At 36.1% G+C, this 21,029-nt stretch overlaps 1 protein-coding gene across 17 annotated transcripts in view; it reads left to right on the top strand.

The window, feature by feature from the left end:
• LOC145242419 (P2X purinoceptor 4-like) overlaps window positions 1–21,029 on the top strand; it is a 691,075-nt gene that overhangs the window by 398,144 nt on the left and 271,902 nt on the right. For all 17 annotated transcript variants that reach the window (XR_013862728.1, XM_080105461.1, XM_080105465.1 and 14 more), the window contains one exon: window positions 9,263–9,343. Coding sequence is in view for 16 of the 17 variants with exons in the window: in XM_080105461.1 (XP_079961587.1) it covers window positions 9,263–9,343 (81 nt within the window). In the remaining variant the exon portion in view is untranslated. The remainder of the gene's footprint in view (window positions 1–9,262; window positions 9,344–21,029) is intronic.

Raw genomic sequence — 21,029 nt, 5'->3', positions numbered from 1 at the left:
TTGCTTTATCCGGAATTTGCAGATACCGGCTATCCTCTCTCCTTAAAAATTTTTTTTATTTTTTATTTTATATTTTATTTTTTTTAAATTTATTTATTTATTAATTTATTTATTTTTTCCATTTAGTGTCTTTTAATAACTCTTTCTGACATTTTCTTAAGTAATAACCTGTACATTTCAGTTAACCTCTTTTTTTGCCCTATATTTTTAGCGCCTTTTAACGTCATTTTGTCTGGGCCATTTTGACATTTACTTTTCTATTTTATATTTAATTCTCTCACCATTTAATCTTTTTTTTTCTCTTATTCACTGATTTTTCTTAATTACACTTTGTCTCGGCAGCTGTGTTAAATGCGTATCATATTTTTCTTTTATTAATATTATTGGAATTTTTCCCCCTTTTTCCTTATACATATTTGTGAATTATTCCACGGATTTCTGCCTTTTGGATTATTTGGGATCATTTTTCAATCACGCGATTTCTTTGGATTTTACTTGTGTGAATGGAAATTTAATTAACTTTCTTGGATTTACATTGTTGGATTTTACCGTCATTGGATACTTTACCTTTCACCAGACTATCCATTCACGTGAAATCACCTTTTTCTTCACCGTATTCCTTCTGCTTCACTTTTTGTTATCAAGTAAGATCATTGACTTACTTGCAGTTTCATCAAATACTTTTGCATGCAAAGTCCGATCCCGCATTTTGCTAATTCCTACCCTCTGATGAGAAGGAAAGTATTTCTTCGAAATTCCACGGATTAAGGACTATCCACTTATTAAGTGTTTCCTTTTCAGATTCAATATGTTTTTAGCTCTTTTTCAAAATGTTTTTTAACATGTTTTATTAACTATTTGCTCTTATATATATATATATATATATTTCTCTTTTCCTCCTCAATCCTCATCATCATCATCATGACAGGCTCCAATGTGACTCTTTCTCTCCAGAGTTTCCTGTCTTCCATCAGTTGCCTCAGATCTTCAGGTTCACAGTTGGTGTCATGTGCTATTTGTTGGATGTATGTGGATCTAGGTCGTCCTTTGCTTGCGCGTCCGTGTCGTAGAGTCCATAGCACCAATTCATGCTTGCTCCTCAGATAATGACCGGCAAATTGGAGGCATCTTTCTCTGATGGTATTAGATATGGCAGGTAGATTGCCATAAAGTTGCTGCTTCGTGGGATGATTTGGCCAAGATATATTTAATATTGTTCTCAGCATACGGGTATATGTGCCGTCTAGTTTTCTTTCCAATCTTTTGGTGAGTGTCCAGATTGTAGCACCGTAAACAAGGACAGACTCTACCACTGCCCTGAAGAACTGCCTTTTCAGTTTGTCAGCCAGTCTCGAAGTCCATACTGAATGTAGCCCATCTAATGTGGTCCATGCTTTTGAGATGCGAATTCCGATATCTCTCTCTGTGGAAACTGTTGCTGCCCAGATACGTAAACTCAGCAATTTCTTTCAGTGTTGATCCAACCAAAGCCCTGATCTCGCCCTTCACATTGAAAGTCATAAACTTTGTCTTATCCGCATTTATGTGGAGACCAATGTCATTTGCAGACTTTTCTAGCTTATGTAACAGTGTTTGCGTATCAGCAGTGTTGTTCGCGAACAAAGCAATATCGTCTGTGTAATCTGCATCAGTTATGTGTGTTGATTGATGACGTCTGTATCTGGATTCATTTAGGGTGAAGCCTAGCATGTTGTGTATATCAACAGAGGTACAAAGTCAAGACAGACAATGAAAAGAAAAGGGGCAAGAGTATCTCCTTGTAGAACCCCAGTGCAGATGTCGAAAAATTCAGTGTCGCCATCTGGGGACCTGACCATTGCTCGAGTGTGCTCATATAGCATCATGATAGCATTAATGACTTCATTTGGAATGTCATATGCTTTTAATATGCTGGCCATTTTTCCTCTATGTATAGAGACGAATGCTTTGGAGAAATCTACAAAGATCATGACTGCCTCAATGTTTTTTGCTTTGACTCCTTCAATCGGTCTCCTAACAGTAAGTATTTGACTAGTAGTAGAGCGATTCTTTCTAAATCCATTTTGGTTCTTCCTGCGCACTTCTTTGATCTTTGGTTGGATACGGTTAAGAAGCATGGCATTGTAGATTTTTGCTGCAATTGGAGTGAGTGTTATTCCTCTGTAGTTGCTTGGTATGCTTAGGTCACCCTTCTTGGGGAAGGGAAGTATGCATCCTTCCCTCCATATATTAATAATTTTTTGATTATATACAGAATTGCATGAATTAAGAAGTATGTCATTGAAACCACATGTCTTCCATACTTCAAGAGGTATGTTATCTAAGCCTGCAGCTTTACGATTCTTGGTCTTCTTTAGTACATTTAGAAGTTCCTCCATTGTAAAATCACACTTCTCAATATCGAGTTCCTGTACAACAATCAGCTGAACTGGTTGGTCTGTCACTTCTGGTTTGTTTCCGAGTAGCTTTTCAAAATATGCTTTCCATTTCGAACATGCATTTTCCGGAGTGTTTGCCTTTAACTTAGCTTTGGCAGGTCGTTTGTGCCCAGATATCTCATTTACTACTTGCCATGCCAGATAGGATTGTTTGTTATCTGCTGCATTCTGGATTCGATCTATTTGTTCTTGAACATATTTCTGTTGTTCTGATAGGTACATCATACTAAGCTCTTGAAGCGCCTGCTTCCTTAATTTTGTATTCTGTCGAGTGGGGTATTTATGTTGCTTTTTGATTATGTTTTTTCAACTTTTCTCGTTTTAATATTATTTTTTCATTTTCCCATGGTACTTTTCGCTTTACCTTGGGCTTTAGAGGCATACACTTCTTTGCTGCTTCTTGGTGCGATCTAATGAAGTTTTCATAGGTGGTATTAGCAGTTGGTTCCTGCTCTTGTGCTTGTAAAGCATCAAATCTGTTTCGCAGTTCGAAGATGAATCTCTGTTTGATCTCATTATCATGTGACAACGTTGACCAGTTGTAGGGCTGTCTAGATGACTTTTTAGTTTTGTTCGCTCGTAGGCTTAACTTCAACTTAGAGGTTACAATCCTATGATCAGTAGACACACCATAGAAACTGCTATAAGCTTCAGTTATGACAGCTATTGATCCACTTCTTATTCATAAAAAGATAGTCCAGTTGTGCCTTATCTCCATTTGGGGATTGATGGGTCCACAGCTTACCGGGTCTTTTCTGAAAACGGGTATTCATGCATTGTAGGTTGTTTTCAAGGAGAAAAGTTAATAGATACTCTCCATTTCGGTTTGTTCCATCATGGAAAGAGAACATGCTTGTTGTCTGCCCGTCCTATATGTGCATTCATGTCACCTCCGATAACCAATAAATTATGTTTGGGGATTGAGCGCACTATTGCTGACAGTTCATCATAGAAATTCAGGATCTCTTGCTTGTCACTGACGTTGTAGCAACAAATAACAGTAGTAGCAGGATTACCACTGAAGACAGCAAGAATTATCCTTTGTATTATTTTCTCAGCACTTTTCAATGATTTCAATGCTTGAGGGCTAAGCAGAAGTCCTACTCCCCCAATGGTACTATTTGTCAAATTTTTCCATGCTGACGCTGATATTAGTGTCCAGCTGTTACCAATTTCATGGTACTTATGTCCATGTCGTTGTGGAAGAGACGGTGCTCTTGAATACACACAATATCGATATCGTGTTCTTTGGATGAAGCAACAAGTTCTGATATTTGAGATGTGGGTTGAAGTGTCCGTACATTAAAGGTGGATATTTTGATGGTATGTCTACATTTTGCTAGCTTAGGCTTTGGTGCTGTAGTAAACTTGTCGATAGCTGTGGTCAGTGCCGGCACACCAGGTAGCGACCCTTGGTTATAAGTTAATAATAAGTTAAATAATAATAAGTTAAATATAGTGATATTTCCTTTTATTTGTAGTGGACCATTCCTATCTTTTTAGTCTGTTTATTACAATTAAGTGTTGAGAGAGAGAGATACAGTATAAAAAGGCAGCAGATGTATGTTGAACAAGAAACAATGAGAGAGGAAGAGAGTGATAGATATTTAGGAGACTTAATAAGATAATTGCAATTTATGGTTGATTTGAACAATTAAAATGTATTTTTCTTTCAAAAAGCATTATTTTAGCGTGTATTCTGCATGATTAAAATGTGTAGGAAAAAAGTCTTAATGTTGACTAACTCAGTTTTAGTATAATGACGTCTGTACAGATATTGAGAGTTGTTAAATAATGATGCATTGCACAGTTAGGAAGAATTCTTCCACAACTTATGAGAAAATCTTTTAGATTCAGAATGTTCTCATAGAAATGAAATTTGTTTGTAAAAGTTATTTTTTAGAAACGGTTTTCTTGTTTATTCTAATTTTATCTGCTTTATAGGTTACTGAAAACATCTCATCAGACCTTGGCAAAAACACATACTCTCATGGTTAGAAGTTTTTAGACTTTCTCCTTGTTTGTCACCTATTTTTCAAAATGCTTGCCAAAAAATGGAGAGGGTGGCGCATGGGAGGGCATGTTCATCACAATATTTAGTGCACTTTTTCAAACGAGTGTTGGGGAGGGAATATAATCAGTGGCGTAGCTAGACCTTTTGCTGCCCGGGGCGGTAGTAAAATTTGCCCCCCCCCCAACCCGGCATTTGGGTGCCCGGAAAATTCGCACATGGAAAATTCGTCCACTGAAAAATCCGTCCATGAAAAATTCGTCCATTTTTTGCTAGGTAGGAAAACTTGTCCATTATTATTAAGTTAACATTTATTCTGTAGTTGCTTAATTTTCATACCTTGCGAAAATTAGTTCTACGGTATCTAATTTTCCTAAATTCAATTAAATTAAAATTAAAATATGAAAACTGATTTTTAATATTTTTTATTCATTTGAGATTTTATCTGTTTTCCTTTTGTTTTAAGTAGATGGTGGGGTTGCCTGGGGTGATTTTGTCCGATCCCCCAGCTAGCAATTGTAAAGTTTACAAGGAGTTATAAAAAGTATGCTACAAAAACAAACGTTTGATACTTTCAAAGTCTTAGCCTCATGAATTGGACAGTAATTTTACAGATGTGAGTCTATGACCTATTGAGATTAGTCATGAAATTCGCGCTATGCTTGTTCGGCAGGGATCTGCCGCTGTGCAACACCTTGATCATGAATTCAAGGAAATAGTGCGACCAGGGACAAAAACAAAAGGCGACGTTAGAAAGCTAACAAAAAACTGGTTCTATCAGGTATTGCGGAACGGTGAGAAAAGTTTGCGAACTTGGATGGTGTATTCTCCTGCCAGAGAAGCCTTATTTTGCTTCTGCTGCAGACTATTTTCAATTGGACTCTCGAGTTTTTCTGCTGATGTGGGTTTCAAGAATTGGTGGAAATTAAATCCAAAAGTACATGAACATGAAGCAAGCACATCTCATGCTCAGGCGTTTCTTGACTGGAAGGAGCTAGAGATCCGACTTGCTGAAGGAAAGGTAGTTGATAAAGTTGAGCAAAATATCATTGAGAAAGAAACAAAGAAGTGGCGAGATTGCTGGACATTATCAGATTTCTCGCCAAACAGAATCTGGCGCTACGAGGTCACCGGGAAGACATCCATAATGATGAAAGGGGTCAAGAAAACAAAGGAAATTTCTTGGAATTGGTAAATCTATTGGCTAAATATGACCCTGTACTCCGTGAACATTTGGTTAAAGTTAACCTAGGGAAGAAATTCACTATTTCTTATCTGTCACCAGAAATTCAAAATGAGTTTGTGAGCATTTTAGCAAAGCAGGTCAGAAAGAAAATTATCAATCAGATAAAGAAAAGCAAGTATTTTTGGATAATTTTTGATAGTACTCCCGATGTATCTCACAAGGACCAGATGAGTGAGGTGTTGCGCTACGTGAAAGTTGACAGAAATGAAGTGACGGTGGAGGAGTCGTTTCTCCGCTTCATCGAAACAAAGGGTAAAAGCGCGGAGGACATTTCTGAACTCATTTTGAGAGAATTGGAGAATGATGAGATACAGATTGGTGACTGTATTGGCCGGGCATTTGACAATGCCGCTGTTATGGCAGGTCACCGATCGGGTGTGCAGAAACGAATCTCTGAAATCAACCCAAAAGCTCTATTTGTGCCATGCACAAACCATTCACTAAATCTGGCTTGTGTACATGCAGCTTCAGTAGCGGTTCACTCTGTTACATTTTTTGGCACACTGGACCAGTTATTCTCGTTCTTTTCTGCATCTACACATCGCTGGGACGTCTTGATTCAGTCGACCGGTCTAAGTATCAAACGGACTGTGGATACTAGATGGAGTAGTCGAGCAGATGCTGTAGATGTTGTGATAAAAAAATATTGGAAGTCGTCATTGCCCTGGAACAGCTCACAGAAGAAGGAGAAAATGCAACCACAAGATCAGATGCATCTTTAATTCTCAACTCTGTACTATCGTTTCTGTTTCTTTTATTTCTGAACCTTTGGAAAACTATTCTCCCAGAAATCAATGATGCCCAGAAATATCTTAAAAAAAAAGGGCTGGATCTGCAACAAAGTTCTGTCAGGCTGACGGCGTTGAAAGATTTCTCTTCTTCAGAATAGAGAAAAGATAGTGGACACTGCAATAGACGAGTCAAAAACACTCTGCTCTGAAATAGGGATAAGCATGGAGCGTCGTATTCTCAAAAAAAACGATTGGATGGTGAAGGATTGACTGATGCAGCGCTGAGTTTTGATACTGAGTTGAGACGGGAAATGCTGTCTGTCATAGACAGATTGACTGAAGAAATATCTTGCAGATTTCAACAAGTTCACAATCTTGCAAATAAATACGCTTTTCTTATGCCGTCAAATCTGCTTGATGATAATTATGATTGTCAGCTTGGTGGATTTGACGAAGATATAGAAAAAGAGAAATTCTTTGCTGAAAGGAAGAGGTTACAGTATGTTGTAAAAGCTTCAGAAAAAGACAAAATCGATGGACCTCTTGAACTTTTGCACTTTATACAAAGATACCAACTTGGGGATTCCGCCCCTAATATTGTGATCTTGCTGAGAATTTTCCTCACCAGAGCTATTAGCGTTGCTAGCTGTGAGCGCTCTTTCTCAAAACTGAAGCTTATAAAAAACTACCTTAGATCAGCAATGAGCCAGACAAGACTTACAGACTTGGCAATTCTCTCAATAGAGAGGGAACTTGTCGAGGAAGTGAATTTTGATAGAGTCATTGATAACTTTGCCGAAAAAAAGGCACGAAAAATCTGTTTGTAAATTTTCAACCGACTTGATGCCTTGCGACAGTTCTCTCAGAAAAAATAAATTTATAGCCTTATTTGCCATTCATAAATACATTTATTTAAAATATATTAAAACTATTTTTAAAAGAGTTGAAACGTTATTAACAACAACAAATTTCTGAAAACCGAGCAATTACACAGACGGATTTAAAAAAGCACCGATACAAGACGTTTTTTCTCTTCGGAGGGATCGACCCCTTAATAATAACATTATGAAGACAAAGAAAAGAAAACTACATCGGACTATTCTCTCCTTGATACATCCATGTTATTTGGCGAAAATTCGGACTTTAACAACAACGACAAAAAAGTAAATAAAAATGATTTTATCATTTCATAACATTTTCAGGTTTTCAAATGTTCTCATTTAAATTTATTATTATATTTGCTTGTGTAGCTAATTCATTTAATTTAGCATTTTTTTACAATTTGAATTATAAGTTTTTGTTTTGAAAAAATATTTGGTTTCTTTTATTTGCGTACCCAGTCTTTATTTTATTAGTGGTTCAGAGGCTAGGGAATGAGGGTGGAGAGTTGTTTCGATTTCGATTCTAGCTCATGGCACCCAAGTCATATATTATTATTGAAAAGAAATGTCAATTATTATTATAATAATATTCAATTATTATTGAAAAGAAATTGTTAAATTAACTGGCTACGTATACAATTACGTAGCCAGTTAATTTAATTTAACAATTTCTTTTCAATAATAATAAGTATGTAAACATTAATCTGAAGGGGTGTGAACATTAATCCGAGGAAAATTATATAATTGTTTTGAAAAATCTTTGGTCTTCTTTGACGAGTACTGTAATACGATGAAAATCTAGGACTAATAGCTGCAGTCTAACATTAGTTCCATGAAAATAAATATTTTGAGGGCTTTTGGAATTTTGAAGGTTAACAGATTATCAAATGTGGGGGGGGGGGGCAAATCTTACGATCGCCGCGGGCTGCAAAGACTGTTGCTGTTTAATTTTTCAACATTTTTCAGAACATGTAAAGCAACTGCTTTCTTTGAAAGGTTACATAGAGAATTTATGCAATTAAAAAAAAATTGTTTTACAAATAAAATAAATTTACATCGTATTTTGAGGTTATTCTCATTTTAGTTTTAGTGATAATTTAAAAATAATAAATATTTATAATTAGTACCAATAATGAAAAATTAAATTAAAAATTTAAAAGAATCGGTTTTGGAATCGTAAAATAGGGACACATTTTTCCGATTCCGATACCTCCAATACTTCAGATTTTTACAAACTTTCGGTATAAAATTTCAGATTTTTGTTAGCTTTTATATATTTTTTCTATTTTCTATTTTTATCCTCACAAAATGCCGCCCCTGACATGTGCTGCTCGTAAATAAGAGACACATTTTTCTGATTCTGATACCTCAAAAATTTCCGATATTTTACAACTTTTTCAGTATAAAATGTCAGATTTTTTGTTAGATTTTGTTTATTTTTATTTATTTATTCTACTTTCTATTTTAACTCTCTCAAAATGCCGCCCCCTGACATATGCCGCTCGCAAAATAGGGACACCTTTTTGCGATTCCAATAATTACAAAAGTTCCCATTTTTTTACAACCTTTTCGATATAAAATTTCAGATTTTTTGTTAGCATTTTTTTCGATTTTCCCCTTTTACCATCTCAAAATGCCGCCCCCATGCCGCCCCCCCCTTGACGCTCAGAAAATAGGGACACATTTTTTCTGATTCCGATACCCCCTAAAATTCCGATTTTTTACAACCTTTTTGGTATAAAATTTCATATTTTTTGTTAACTTTTGTTTATTTTTATTTGTTTTTTCTACTTTCTATTTTTACCCTCTCAAAATGCCGCCCCCTCAGGTATGCCGCCCGGGGCGGACCGCCCCCCCCCCAGCTACGCCAGTGAATATAATTGTTTTTATACTTCTTTATTGTATATTTTGTTTTTGGTTTTGTTTTGAGTGTTGTTTTGCTTCTCTATTTTTAGTCGACCACTTCTCACTTCGGCTGAAAACTTCACTCTTTTTCTAAAGAACAACATTCTATTTCCTAAATTTGGAGTCTCACGGTAAGTTTTTATATTTCAGTTATTTTATTTCTTATTTTTTTGTTAACTATAAACGACATAATGCCACTGAAACATAAGTGGTTACTATGATATGCGCAAGATTTATAAATGGGTAAACAGGGTAAAAAGTTGGAGAATAAACTGTTTACATTTAAATTTATGTATGTTGGTACAGTTGAGGAAGTAGGGAGGGGATTAAGGCAAGTTATCTTAGGGAAGATGCTATCAGAGTAGAATGGTCAAGAATATAAGAATGACTTCCCTTTGATGTAATCTCATTTTCAAATATTATAATAATATATGATCGTTGTTGTAATAGTGTAAGAAAAAAAGAACTCATAGTAATAATTTCGGCTGTGGTTCTTCACCGAAAAAAGAAGACAACATAACATAAAAAGGAACATTTGAAAGAAACAGGAAAAAAAGAGCTAGAAAAACATTGTCTGCCAAGAGATGCTGAACTGAAGGGATAAATTAAAGATTATCTCTTAAAATGTGAGTTTATTATTTGTATTGAACTATGTAGCACAATATTAGGTTCTAGATATAGATTATTACTTATTAATTCATCTCATTTGGGCAGTTTTATATTTAAAATACAATGGAAACTATTTTCATAGAAATTTTAATTAACTCCTATTTGCTGCATGTTTGTTTTTCTGACCCCCCCCCCATTTTTTAATCAGCTTTATCAAATCATATTTGTTGATTAAACATATTTCTTATTTCATAGAATTGCCATGGGTTCTGCTAGTATAAAATAATATTCTGTCAAAGTGAGATAAGTCTGACACTGATTTCATTACGTCTATTTCTCTAACAGATTATTGGATATAAAATATTTTCTTTTTTCTTTGAGACTATTGAAAAACTTTACGCTCCATCCATATCTACCTAACTTAATATTTACTGTTTCTTTTAATTTTCTTTTTTGACTTTTCTATTCAGAATTACAGTTATTTATGACTATCAACTATATTCTTCTATGACCCGTGAAAGATACCTTCAAACATCATTTTAATTTTTCTATTTGGATTGTTATTGTGGATATAATAAAGTATATCTAAAGTGCAACAGGATTATGCTCATAATTGATTTTCATTTCAAACAAAAAACTACATGCTGTCCCCTTCACAATAATCTCTCTGAAATCTAAAGCATTTTTTCCATTTTCCTCTGTCAGGATTCTATTTACTACTGGACTAATTCCTCTGTTATAAGTTCGGACCAGTTGTTCTGTTAATAGCTCTGCATGCATATTATGAATTTTAGATCCACAAAACTTTGATATAGACGTCTTTGGCCTAAACTTGAGATGAATGGAGGTCTTTTGGTATTACTGCTTATGTCAGGGAAAATCTGGTTTAATTCTAGGGATAAAAAGATAAGTCTGTGATCTTTATAAAATATGACTGGGTACAGCACCATGTATTCTAATAATATAATTTATTCTTAACATTCCATTTTAACCTTTCAATTGCTACCAGATGATCTTTACAACCAACTCAGACTGCTGTAGTCAAAATAACTTTTAGACATGTCTATTTTAGTCACTGTCAAAATAGCGTTTAGGCATGTCTATTTTAGTCACTGTCAAAATAGCCTTTACACATGTCTATTTTAGTCACTGCCAAATAGCCTTTTTTTTTTTACACAGGCATCACCACATTATCAAGGCCAAGAGGCCACTCGAGGATAAGGGTTAAAGAGTGTACAGTAGAAATTGGACAATATAGTAATCATTAGTAATGGAAATTCGGTAAATTTGTTAACTTATATGGAACGGCTCATCAAGAACTTGTTTACATTAGACTTGAAGACAACCATATTGTAGTCAGTTGGAAAGCAGGAAAACGGAAAGCAATTCCACAGGAGTGCAGTTCTAAGAAAGAAGCTTTGTTCATGGAATCTATGTTTAGGTTTAGGCACAGATAAAGAGTGGGGGAGGAATTATTGATAGTGTTTTCAGCTAGAGGAGTGTTTCTTGTGAAAGTTTGGCGAGGGGGAACCATAGACTGAAACTCAGTCGAACACTTTTCATGAAAATAACGATACATCGGAGACAAACTCGCAACATCTCTTCTGTGAGATAGAGGTTGCAGGGAAGAGAAAAGGACATCTCCTACGAGGCTACAAAGTTTATTTTGAACTCTATCAAGGCAGGACAAGTCCTTTCTAGCAGCTCCTGCCCAGATGTGGCAACAGTACTCCATCCTTGGACGTTCCTGGCTCTTATATAGATAGAGAATTGCATCAGCAGTGAGATATCTACTGAATCGATAGAAAGATCCCACCATTTTTCCAGCGGCCTTGGCAACAGATTTGATGTACATGTTCCATTTAAGATCAAGAGTAAAGGTTAAGCCCAGAAGCTTGTCAAAACTTGAGGCCTCCTGAAGACGAGAGCCATTCATTTCAATTGATACCAGATGTGGATCAGAATGTTGATGATGTAAAGAGAGAAGCTTGGTTTCAGATGCATTAAAAGTAACCAGCCACTCCTTTCCCCATTGTACCACGTGCTCAAGATCAGAGGAGAGAGAATCGGAGAGAACTTGGTCGTTTACTGTTTTAGATGTGCTACCATAAATGGTAGTGTCATTAGCATAAATGTCTACAAATGATGTAAAGATGTGATTTGGAAGATCATTAATGTAGATCAGGAAAAGAGTTGGGCCCAGGATGGACCCCTGAGGGACTCCAGCATTAATACTGTGAGCTTCTGATTTTTGCCTCTCAACTACTACTCTTATGAATCTATCAGAAAGAAATGATTTAATAATTGAGAAGACATTTCCAGCTATACCATAGCTAGAGCTCCGATGAAATAAACCTTTATGCCATACCCTATCAAAGGCCTTAGATATGTCAAGAGTAATTGCCCTAGAAAGGTTGCCTCCATCGAGAGATTTGCTAATCCTATGAGATATAACTGTAAGCACATCTGCTGTAGATCTAGCAGAACGGAAACCATATTGAGTGTCACTAAGAAGGTTATTTTTGTTGAGATGGCTGATTACTTCTGTATACCACTATCAGCCGGTCACTGAGGTGTGATCGACAGACGTGTTATAGTAAATGTCTTAAAGCGGTCTCATGAAGATATGAAGATGGGCCAGTCATTAGGGTCTGTGTAGTAAGAAGAAAATCATACCTGAGATGTTGGATCTGGGTGTGGCTCCTTTCTTTTCTCAAGATGATCTCTTCACCCTGGTGGCATTCTGGTTGGAATCTTCATCTCTTTGTCCATAAGGGCCGCCTTTTGACTTAAGACATTTATGAAGGCATTCATGGCAGACACAAGAAAAATGACACGCGACACAATTGTAATATACATAAGATATAACTAACTATTTTATTTTACATTAGAGATACAATATATATTACAAAAAATCAATTTAAAAGTGGGCAATAGGCTTTTCAAAGCTAACTAACCTACCCTAACTAGTGTTGAGGGAGGGGGTGGCCCCCCCTCATTTACGGAGAGACAGAATATGTGTCCTCACATCATGGTGGTCGTGCAGGAAAAAAACAGAAAGATAGCAAGGGAATTATGGGAAGGGATTTCTTTGTATCTCTACGCTCATGGACAAATCACCACCGGTCCATGCTGCAGAGTGTGTTAGAAACAGTGGCACAAGGAAATAGTGCCACATCCCTCCCTATGCAATTCGAAATTTATGAGTATTCATAAATTTCAGAAGTCCCTAATTTTCCGTGAATCGTGCATCAACCGGCCGTCAGCAATCAATGTCCCCATGCTCTACGTTCCATCAGGAACTCAGTGAAGCAAGTTATCTTTTTCCACCAGCCTCCTGGTAGACTGGTATACTGCTTCAAATACCAGAGAGGGTAATCATCCTCGCCCTCCATCGAGGCAATGACCTCATGATTTCAGTTACTGGATTTACACTTTCTTAAGCAACCAGTATAATATTTTTTAACAAAGCCGGATTTTACGTGAGTTTATCACGCCGACCTATACATATTTCACTAAGCCGGATTCTACGTGAATTTATCACGCCGACCTATATGTTTTTTAATTTAGTCTGCATAACATTATTTTCGTAACTGGATTTACACTCCCTTCAGCAACCAGTATAATGTATTTTAACCAAGTTGGATTTACGTGACCTCATCACGCCGACCTATATGTATTCCAAGTTATTACTTCAGTTACTGGACTTACACTCTCTTCAGCAACCAGCATAATGTATTTTAAATAAGTCGGGGTTACGTGACCTCATCACGCCGACCTATATGGATTTAGTAAAACCGCGGTCTTCAGAGGTTCTAATCCAATTTAATTCTGTTAGAGCAAGGAGTCTGCCGCCGAGTGACCAATAAAAACTATCCACCACGGAATATTTATTAATTATATAAAGAATTAATTAAGAAGGGCACTCAGCCTTCATGAGTTAGAATACTCAATTAGGGGGGAAAAAATTCCAAAAATAAACAATTCAGAAACCTGGTATGCATTAAATCAATGAAATAGGGTGTTAACAATTATTTTTCTTAAAAAAGAAAACATTTTTAAAAAATCATTTCAGAGCACCTCGGTCACAATTAGAATTTGTTTACACAATGCAAACGCATTTCAGTTATTACAAGTTATTACATTCATAATTAACTTTTTCCCAAATTTCAGGGTACATTTAAAAAGTATGTGTACTTTTTAAAAACTTGATTTACAAAAGATCATTAAAATTTCATTCCAAAATTTAAAAATTATTTCAAGTATTTTGGTTCATCGTTAAAATCAATTTTTCTTTCCCAAGGGGCCATTAAAAATTTCCGAATTTATGTTAGTTAACTTCTTTGCAAAGTAATTCATTTATTATTTTAAAAACAATCTTCTCAAAAGGTCATAAACTTCGAATAGACCCATTTTTCGTAATACAATTCAAAAATTATTCCAAACATTTGGTTCATTATTAAAATTAATCTTCCGAAAAGATCATAGAAAATTCATTTTGAATCAATTTACCCTTCACAATGAGATTCAGAGACATCCCAAAACTTTTTCATTTCGTAATTATTATTTTTAAAATTCAGTGTACATTTAAAGTTATTTAATTGATTCTTAAAAATCATTTCTTCTTTTAGACCATTATCAAGGTCGTTTCGAATTCAGAAACTTTTCACGTTAATTAACTTTTTCAAAGTAATTAGTTTATTATTTAAAAGCAACTCTTTTCCTAAACTCACTCACAAGGATTATTTCGAATTAATAAACTCCCGCCACACCTGGGAGTCACATTAGTTAACGACCAGTTCTGTATAGTTAACAGCTCGAAAAAATTAAAGTTTCAATTGAAGAGAGATCTTTCTAGACTGAGGAAATCTTTTTTTTTCTTAAGAATTAATTCAATTTTACGTATATACTCCTCAGTCAATATTTCAGGGACCCCTATCATACGGTCCAATTTCAAATAAACCTTCAATTAAAGAATTCGCTCGAATAATTCTTCCTTAAAAATAATCTAGAATTCAGGAAAATTTCTTTCGTTAGTCAAATATTTCCTTAGAAATTATAAAAAAATTCAGAGAATATTCGAAATGTAATAGCATAATTTTTCTTAAAAAAAACTATGAACATTTCAGAGAACTCTTAAAAAATTAACGTAATCATGTAACAGTTGGCTTTTCCAAACACTCGAAGATTTCAAAAAAGTACTTCAAGTTCTGTTTGAATAATTGTCTCTGTTTTTATTTTTAATAAAAAAAACAATTGAAGACATCATTTAATGTAATTTAACGAAGCATAAATAATTTTGTTCTTTAAACTTGGTAGAAAAATTAAAAAAAAAACTCCAAGTTAATTCGTTATTATATGCCCTCCTCACTCCTGCAATCAGCCATGGGGGTTGCGCTATACAATCATTAAAACGCAAGAGTAGAGAAAGAGAATGAGGGGAAAAAGAAGGGGATAGAGACAGAGCGATGCCATTACACACCCCACCACCCTCATAACACCATTACGTAATAACAAAAAAAAAATCTTCGACAATTTTAAAAGTCACTCTCTCATCCTCACAGGTAAGGGAATGAGAGAGAGATAGAGAGAAGAAGAGAGAGAGAGAGGCAGGTAGCGTTGTTCTATTACCCATCCCTCAACACCCTCACAAACACCATGACGAGGCCATCTTCGTTTATCTTTCCCATGTGCGGCCATTGTTTTAAACAAATGAGTGACAGGTTTACACGAGTTTAAAAAAAATAACAAAATAGAAAAACAATCTTATTTTGAATAATTTTGTAAAATCCATTCTCACACAAAACTTTCATATTATCTAACACCAATTTTTTTTTGCCAGTAACATTTTTTCTTCTTTTCTTTTTAAACAGACAAAACATCAATAAAAAAACATTATCAATTAAAAAAAAAGTCCCCTTATGTTTCAGCGTTAATTGTTACCTAACCTGAAAAAAAAAAACACATCAACTGTTCGTGGAACACAGTGCTGAAATAAAGTTCCATTTTCTCAAATCCAGACTGAAAAAGTCATTAAAATTCTACAAAGTTCTTACATTTGAAAAGTCAAAAGCAATTTTTTAAAAAGTCCTATATTTTTATAAACCTGAAATAAAGATCAGATAAAAAAATGCTAACATTTTTTTACTTTTATTCTTTCCTTTTTTTTTCTCTTTTAAATTTATTTTTCGAGCTTCGTGTTTGAAGGATTTTTTTTCTTTATCTTTCATGTAATAACAAGATGCATAGATATACACACATATAGATATATATCCTGAGAGAGACAGAAAGAGAGAAAGCGTGAGAGAGAAAGAGATATTGCATATTCTCGAGACACTTTTTTCTCGTCTCTGTTTTTTTTTTTTTTTGTATAGGACACATTTCTTACTTTTTTTTCGAAGGGTTACTTCCAATACTCTTTTTTTAAAATCGATCTTTTGTAAATTGTTTTTTTTTTTTTTGTAGGTGCAAGACAATTTTTTGTTCAGGTTCTGAATTTTCTTTTTGAGTGCGTTTTTTTTTTTTGTGCGCGTGTGTACTGGTTTGTCATTTTTTAAAAATTTTGCCAGAAATAATAGTTTTTTTCCGTTTTTAAAAACCGTGGACCATTTTTTTTTATTATTCGATTCGTCTAGTGGTCATTATTTTTGGTTGTGTCGTGGGTTTAAAGGTCGAAATTATTTCTATGCTGGGAAACAATATATCCTGGTCACGGCACCATTTATACCACTATCAGCCGGTCACTGAGGTGTGACCGACAGACGTGTTATAGTAAATGTCTTAAAGCGGTCTCATGAAGATATGAAGATGGGCCAGTCATTAGGGTCTGTGTAGTAAGAAGAAAATCATACCTGAGATGTTGGATCTGGGTGTGGCTCCTTTCTTTTCTCAAGATGATCTCTTCACCCTGGTGGCATTCTGGTTGGAATCTTCATCTCTTTGTCCTCAGGGCCGCCTTTTGACTTAAGACATTTATGAAGGCATTCATGGCAGACACAAGAAAAATGATACGCGACACAATTGTAATATACATAAGATATAACTAACTATTTTATTTTACATTAGAGATACAATATATATTACAAAAAATCAATTTAAAAGTGGGCAATAGGCTTTTCAAAGCTAACTAACCTACCCTAACTAGTGTTGAGGGAGGGGGTGGCCCCCCTCATTTACGGAGAGACAGAATATGTGTCCTCACATCATGGTGGTTGTGCAGGAAAAAAACAGAAAGATAGCAAGGGAATTATGGGAAGGGATTTCTTTGTATCTCTACGCTCATGGACAATTTACCACCCGTCCATGCTGCAGAGTGTGTTAGAAACAGTGGCACAAGGAAATAGTGCCACATCTGTATTTAACACAGATTCCAGCAACTTACTCATGACGCACAGGAGACTTATTGGCCTGTACTGAGAGGGGAATGAGCGATCACCTGAATTCTTAAATACAGGGCATACTGATGAGATTTTCCAGGGTGATGGGAAGCTATTCTCCTTAAGACAATGTTCAAACAGTTTTGTAAGTATGGGCGCTAGTTCTGGTTGAAGTTTTTTGTGTACTATAATTGGAATACCATCAAGGCCGGTTGCTTTACTTGAATCAAGGTTTTTGATTAGCTTAGCAACATCACGTACAGATATATGTATATCACATAGTGTGTTTTCTGATACAGGAGGAAATATTGGGGGTTGGCGGCCTTGGTCGCAAAAGGGAGAATTAGTTGCAAAGTTCTTGGCAAAGAGTTTGGCTTTGTCTGATGCTGACGAGATTACCTCAGGTCCATTGATGATAGTTGGGATAGAGGACATGTTTCTGTTCAGGATTCTGTTTGCTATTTGCCAAAACTGGTGGGAACCAAGCTGCTGCTCAGCTACTTTGGACTTGACGGACTGAGCATACAACTCTCTTGCGTTCTTTATTACTTTCTTCCAATGGTTGCTGGCAGTCCTGAAAGCGGCTTTAGTTTCCATACATCTATTACGTTGGAAGCAATGGAAAAAGTGATTTCTGTGCGCAATAGCAGCAGCACATTCTGGAGAGAACCATGGCTGGCTGTTAGGTTTTTGCTGGAACTTTTTCAAGGGTATGAAACGGTCTATACCTACAATTAATATTCCGTCAGGTCTGATACTATAGAGGACACATCCTTTTTAAACATGGAACGCAGAGGTAGATCCGATATAAATGTACAGAAGCTATCCCAGTCAGCCTTAGTGTATCGATATACTGTACAATGGAGAGGTACGTCTGGGGACTTTCATTTTTATCTTAATTGATACAACAGAGTGGTCGGAAGATCCAAGAGAAGATAGAACGGAAACTGAACATAGTTCAGAGCAAGTTGTGAGAAAAAAGTCTGGTAGACTCGCATACTGGCCATCATTGTTGGGCACATGGGTGGGTTCGTGAACAATCTGAGTGAGGTCATAAGCAATGGAGAAATCATGACAGAACCTCCCCTCATCATCGGTCTTGTTTGAGTGGGTCAACCAATCCATGTTGTGAACATTGAAGTCTCCACATACGTGAATGTTAGCTGAAGGATAAACAGATATAACTTGGTCAATTTTCTCAGATATGCTTTTAAAGATAGTAACTTCGCTGTTGTGGGGGCGATAGAGAGTAAATATAAATGCAGTAGCGTGAGCTAATGCAACCCGGAAGCACATATAAGGTAAGTTAGGATCTTCTCTGGAGATGTCCCTACCACATGGAAAGCCATCTTTAATATAGGCACATATTCCATGCCCATGGCGATCTTGGAGGTCAGATTTAGAAGTTAAGTTAGAGTATCCTTTAATTGCGAACTCTTCTAGGGAAATAGCCTGTCCAATGCCAGTTTCGCTTAAAAATAAAAGGTCTGGTTTAGTCTCCTGTAATTGGGTTTCAACCTCTGGAAGATTAGAACCTAGACCCCTGATGTTGGAGAAGGAGACATAGTAGTAGGGGTCTACGTTGGAAATTGGAGAACCGGGTTTAATCGTGTATTTTTTCTTGAAACTTGTCATGATGGAATTTTGGAATTTGTGGACCTGGTCGTCAGATTTGCTTAGAGCAGGACAGAGAGAGGAAACTAAGAGAGAAAAAGAAACAGAGAATTTTTTTTTTGTAGAACATGATAAGGTAAAGTCGTAACAATTACCCACTAATATGGCATCGAGAGGCCCCACCAGATGTTTATTTTAGTCACGGTCAAAATAGCCTTTAGACATGTCTATTTTAGTCACTGTCAGAATAGCCTTTAGACATGTCTATTTTAGTCACTGTCATCTGCAAAACAAAAAATTCTAAGGTTGAAGAGAGTCTGCCTTCTCTCACTTGTATGCATCAGCATGTAAAGCTGTTGAACCTTTGTAAGTCCAACTGCTGTCACCAGAAAAGTTGTCATCAACTGCAGGTCGCTCAATCATGGCCCTCATAATAGGGCTGTGAGTCAATGCACTCACTGACAGTAGTTATTCTAAAACAGTGTGTAATAATAAAGAGTTACTTGCCCTTGGTTAATATCAGGGGGAGTCTAAATAAAGTATTTGATGTGAACGGACGCGTTTCTGGTTCTTTCCTTCCTCCTATTAAATGTAGTAGCAGCGGTCACCACGTGGTAGCATAAAGTTACAGGGACCCGACGAAACATGGTGTCAGATTGGGATAAAGTTTTTTCTTTGGGTAAGGAAACCTTATAACGAAAAAAAAAAAAGGATTAACGTCAACTATTTCAAAAAGAAATATGTTTAGACTTGAGCCCCCAGAGCGTTTTGACTTTACGCAACCAAACCAGTTGAGGACATGGCGAGAGCGATTTCAACGTTTTCGGAGTGCGACAAAATTATATGAAGAGTCGCCCGATACACAAATTAGCATGCTTGTGTATTGTATGGGACCGGACACCGAACAGATATATAAGTCGTTCTCTTTCAAGAAAAAGGAAGATGAAAAGAGTTTCGACATGATACTGAACAAATTTGAAGGCCACTTCATGCCGAAAAAAAATATTATGCACGAGCGCGCAAAATTTCACCTCAGAACACAAAGGGAAGGCAAATCGATAGAACAATTTATTCGGGGACTTCACGAACTATCGGAAAACTGTGATTTTCCACACAAAAATGACCAAATAAGAGACAGGCTGGTCATTGGGTTAAGAAGTGGAGAGCTATCCGAAAAACTACAACTTAGAGACGACCTAAGCTTGGAAAAGGCTATAGAAATAGCACGCAGCTATGAACAAGTGAGACAGCAAATGGCTGAAATGAAGGAAAAATTGGCTGACGCAGTAAAACAAAACGAATGGAAACAAAATTATCCACAAAAAGAAACGCAGCAACAGAGATGTGAAAAATGTAACAAAAACACAAACGGCAAGATTATTGTCCAGCAAACGGAAAACGATGTCGAAACTGTGACAAAATAAATCACTTCGCGATATGTTGCAGATTCAAAGCCCATAATGTCAGAGAAGTGGAAAAACATACGACAGAGGAATACTTTCTTGGGGCTATTTATAAAAGAAAAGAATTCAGAGAAAATGCAATAGACCCATGGCACGTGCGGTTAAAGGTATGTGAAAATAATTTAATTTTTAAAATCGACACCGGAGCGGACATAAATGTTATCAGTTATGAAACGTTTTGTAGCTTGAGAAAAAAACCCTGTTTTGAAACCAGCATATGGCATATACAAAAGCCCCGGAGGTATATTGAACTGTATAGGGAAGTTTACGGCTGATACGAGACATAAGGATAGCAGATACTCATTCGAAATACATGTTATTGATAGCAGTACAGACAACTTGCTATCGAGAGAAACAGCGTATCGAATGAATTTGGTTAAATTCGTGTCTAATGTAAACAAAGGGGAGGTAACTGGAGTCATGAAAACAGACCCAGTGAAAATAACGTTAAAAGATGGTGTGAAACCGTATTGTACCCCGACGGCTAGACGGATAGCATTTCCCATTATGCCAAAAGTAAAGAAGGAACTTCGACGTTTAGAGGACGATGGTGTGATCAAGAAAGTCACACAACCAACGGATTGGTGCAGTCCAATCGTTCCGGTGAAAAAACAAAACGGAGAAGTACGGTTGTGTGTCGATCTAAAAAAATTAAATTCAGCAGTAAAACGCGAATATTATATGCTGCCGAATCTGGAGGATATATCACCCAAATTGAACGGCTCAGTGATATTTTCGAAACTGGACGCAGCCAG

Source organism: Euprymna scolopes, chromosome 21, assembly GCF_053919585.1.
Source record: "Euprymna scolopes isolate OS-2025 chromosome 21, ASM5391958v1, whole genome shotgun sequence".
Lineage (NCBI taxonomy): Eukaryota > Metazoa > Mollusca > Cephalopoda > Sepiida > Sepiolidae > Euprymna > Euprymna scolopes.
The sequence above is the reverse complement of the archived record's forward strand: the minus strand, read 5'-3'. Positions and strand labels throughout refer to the sequence as shown.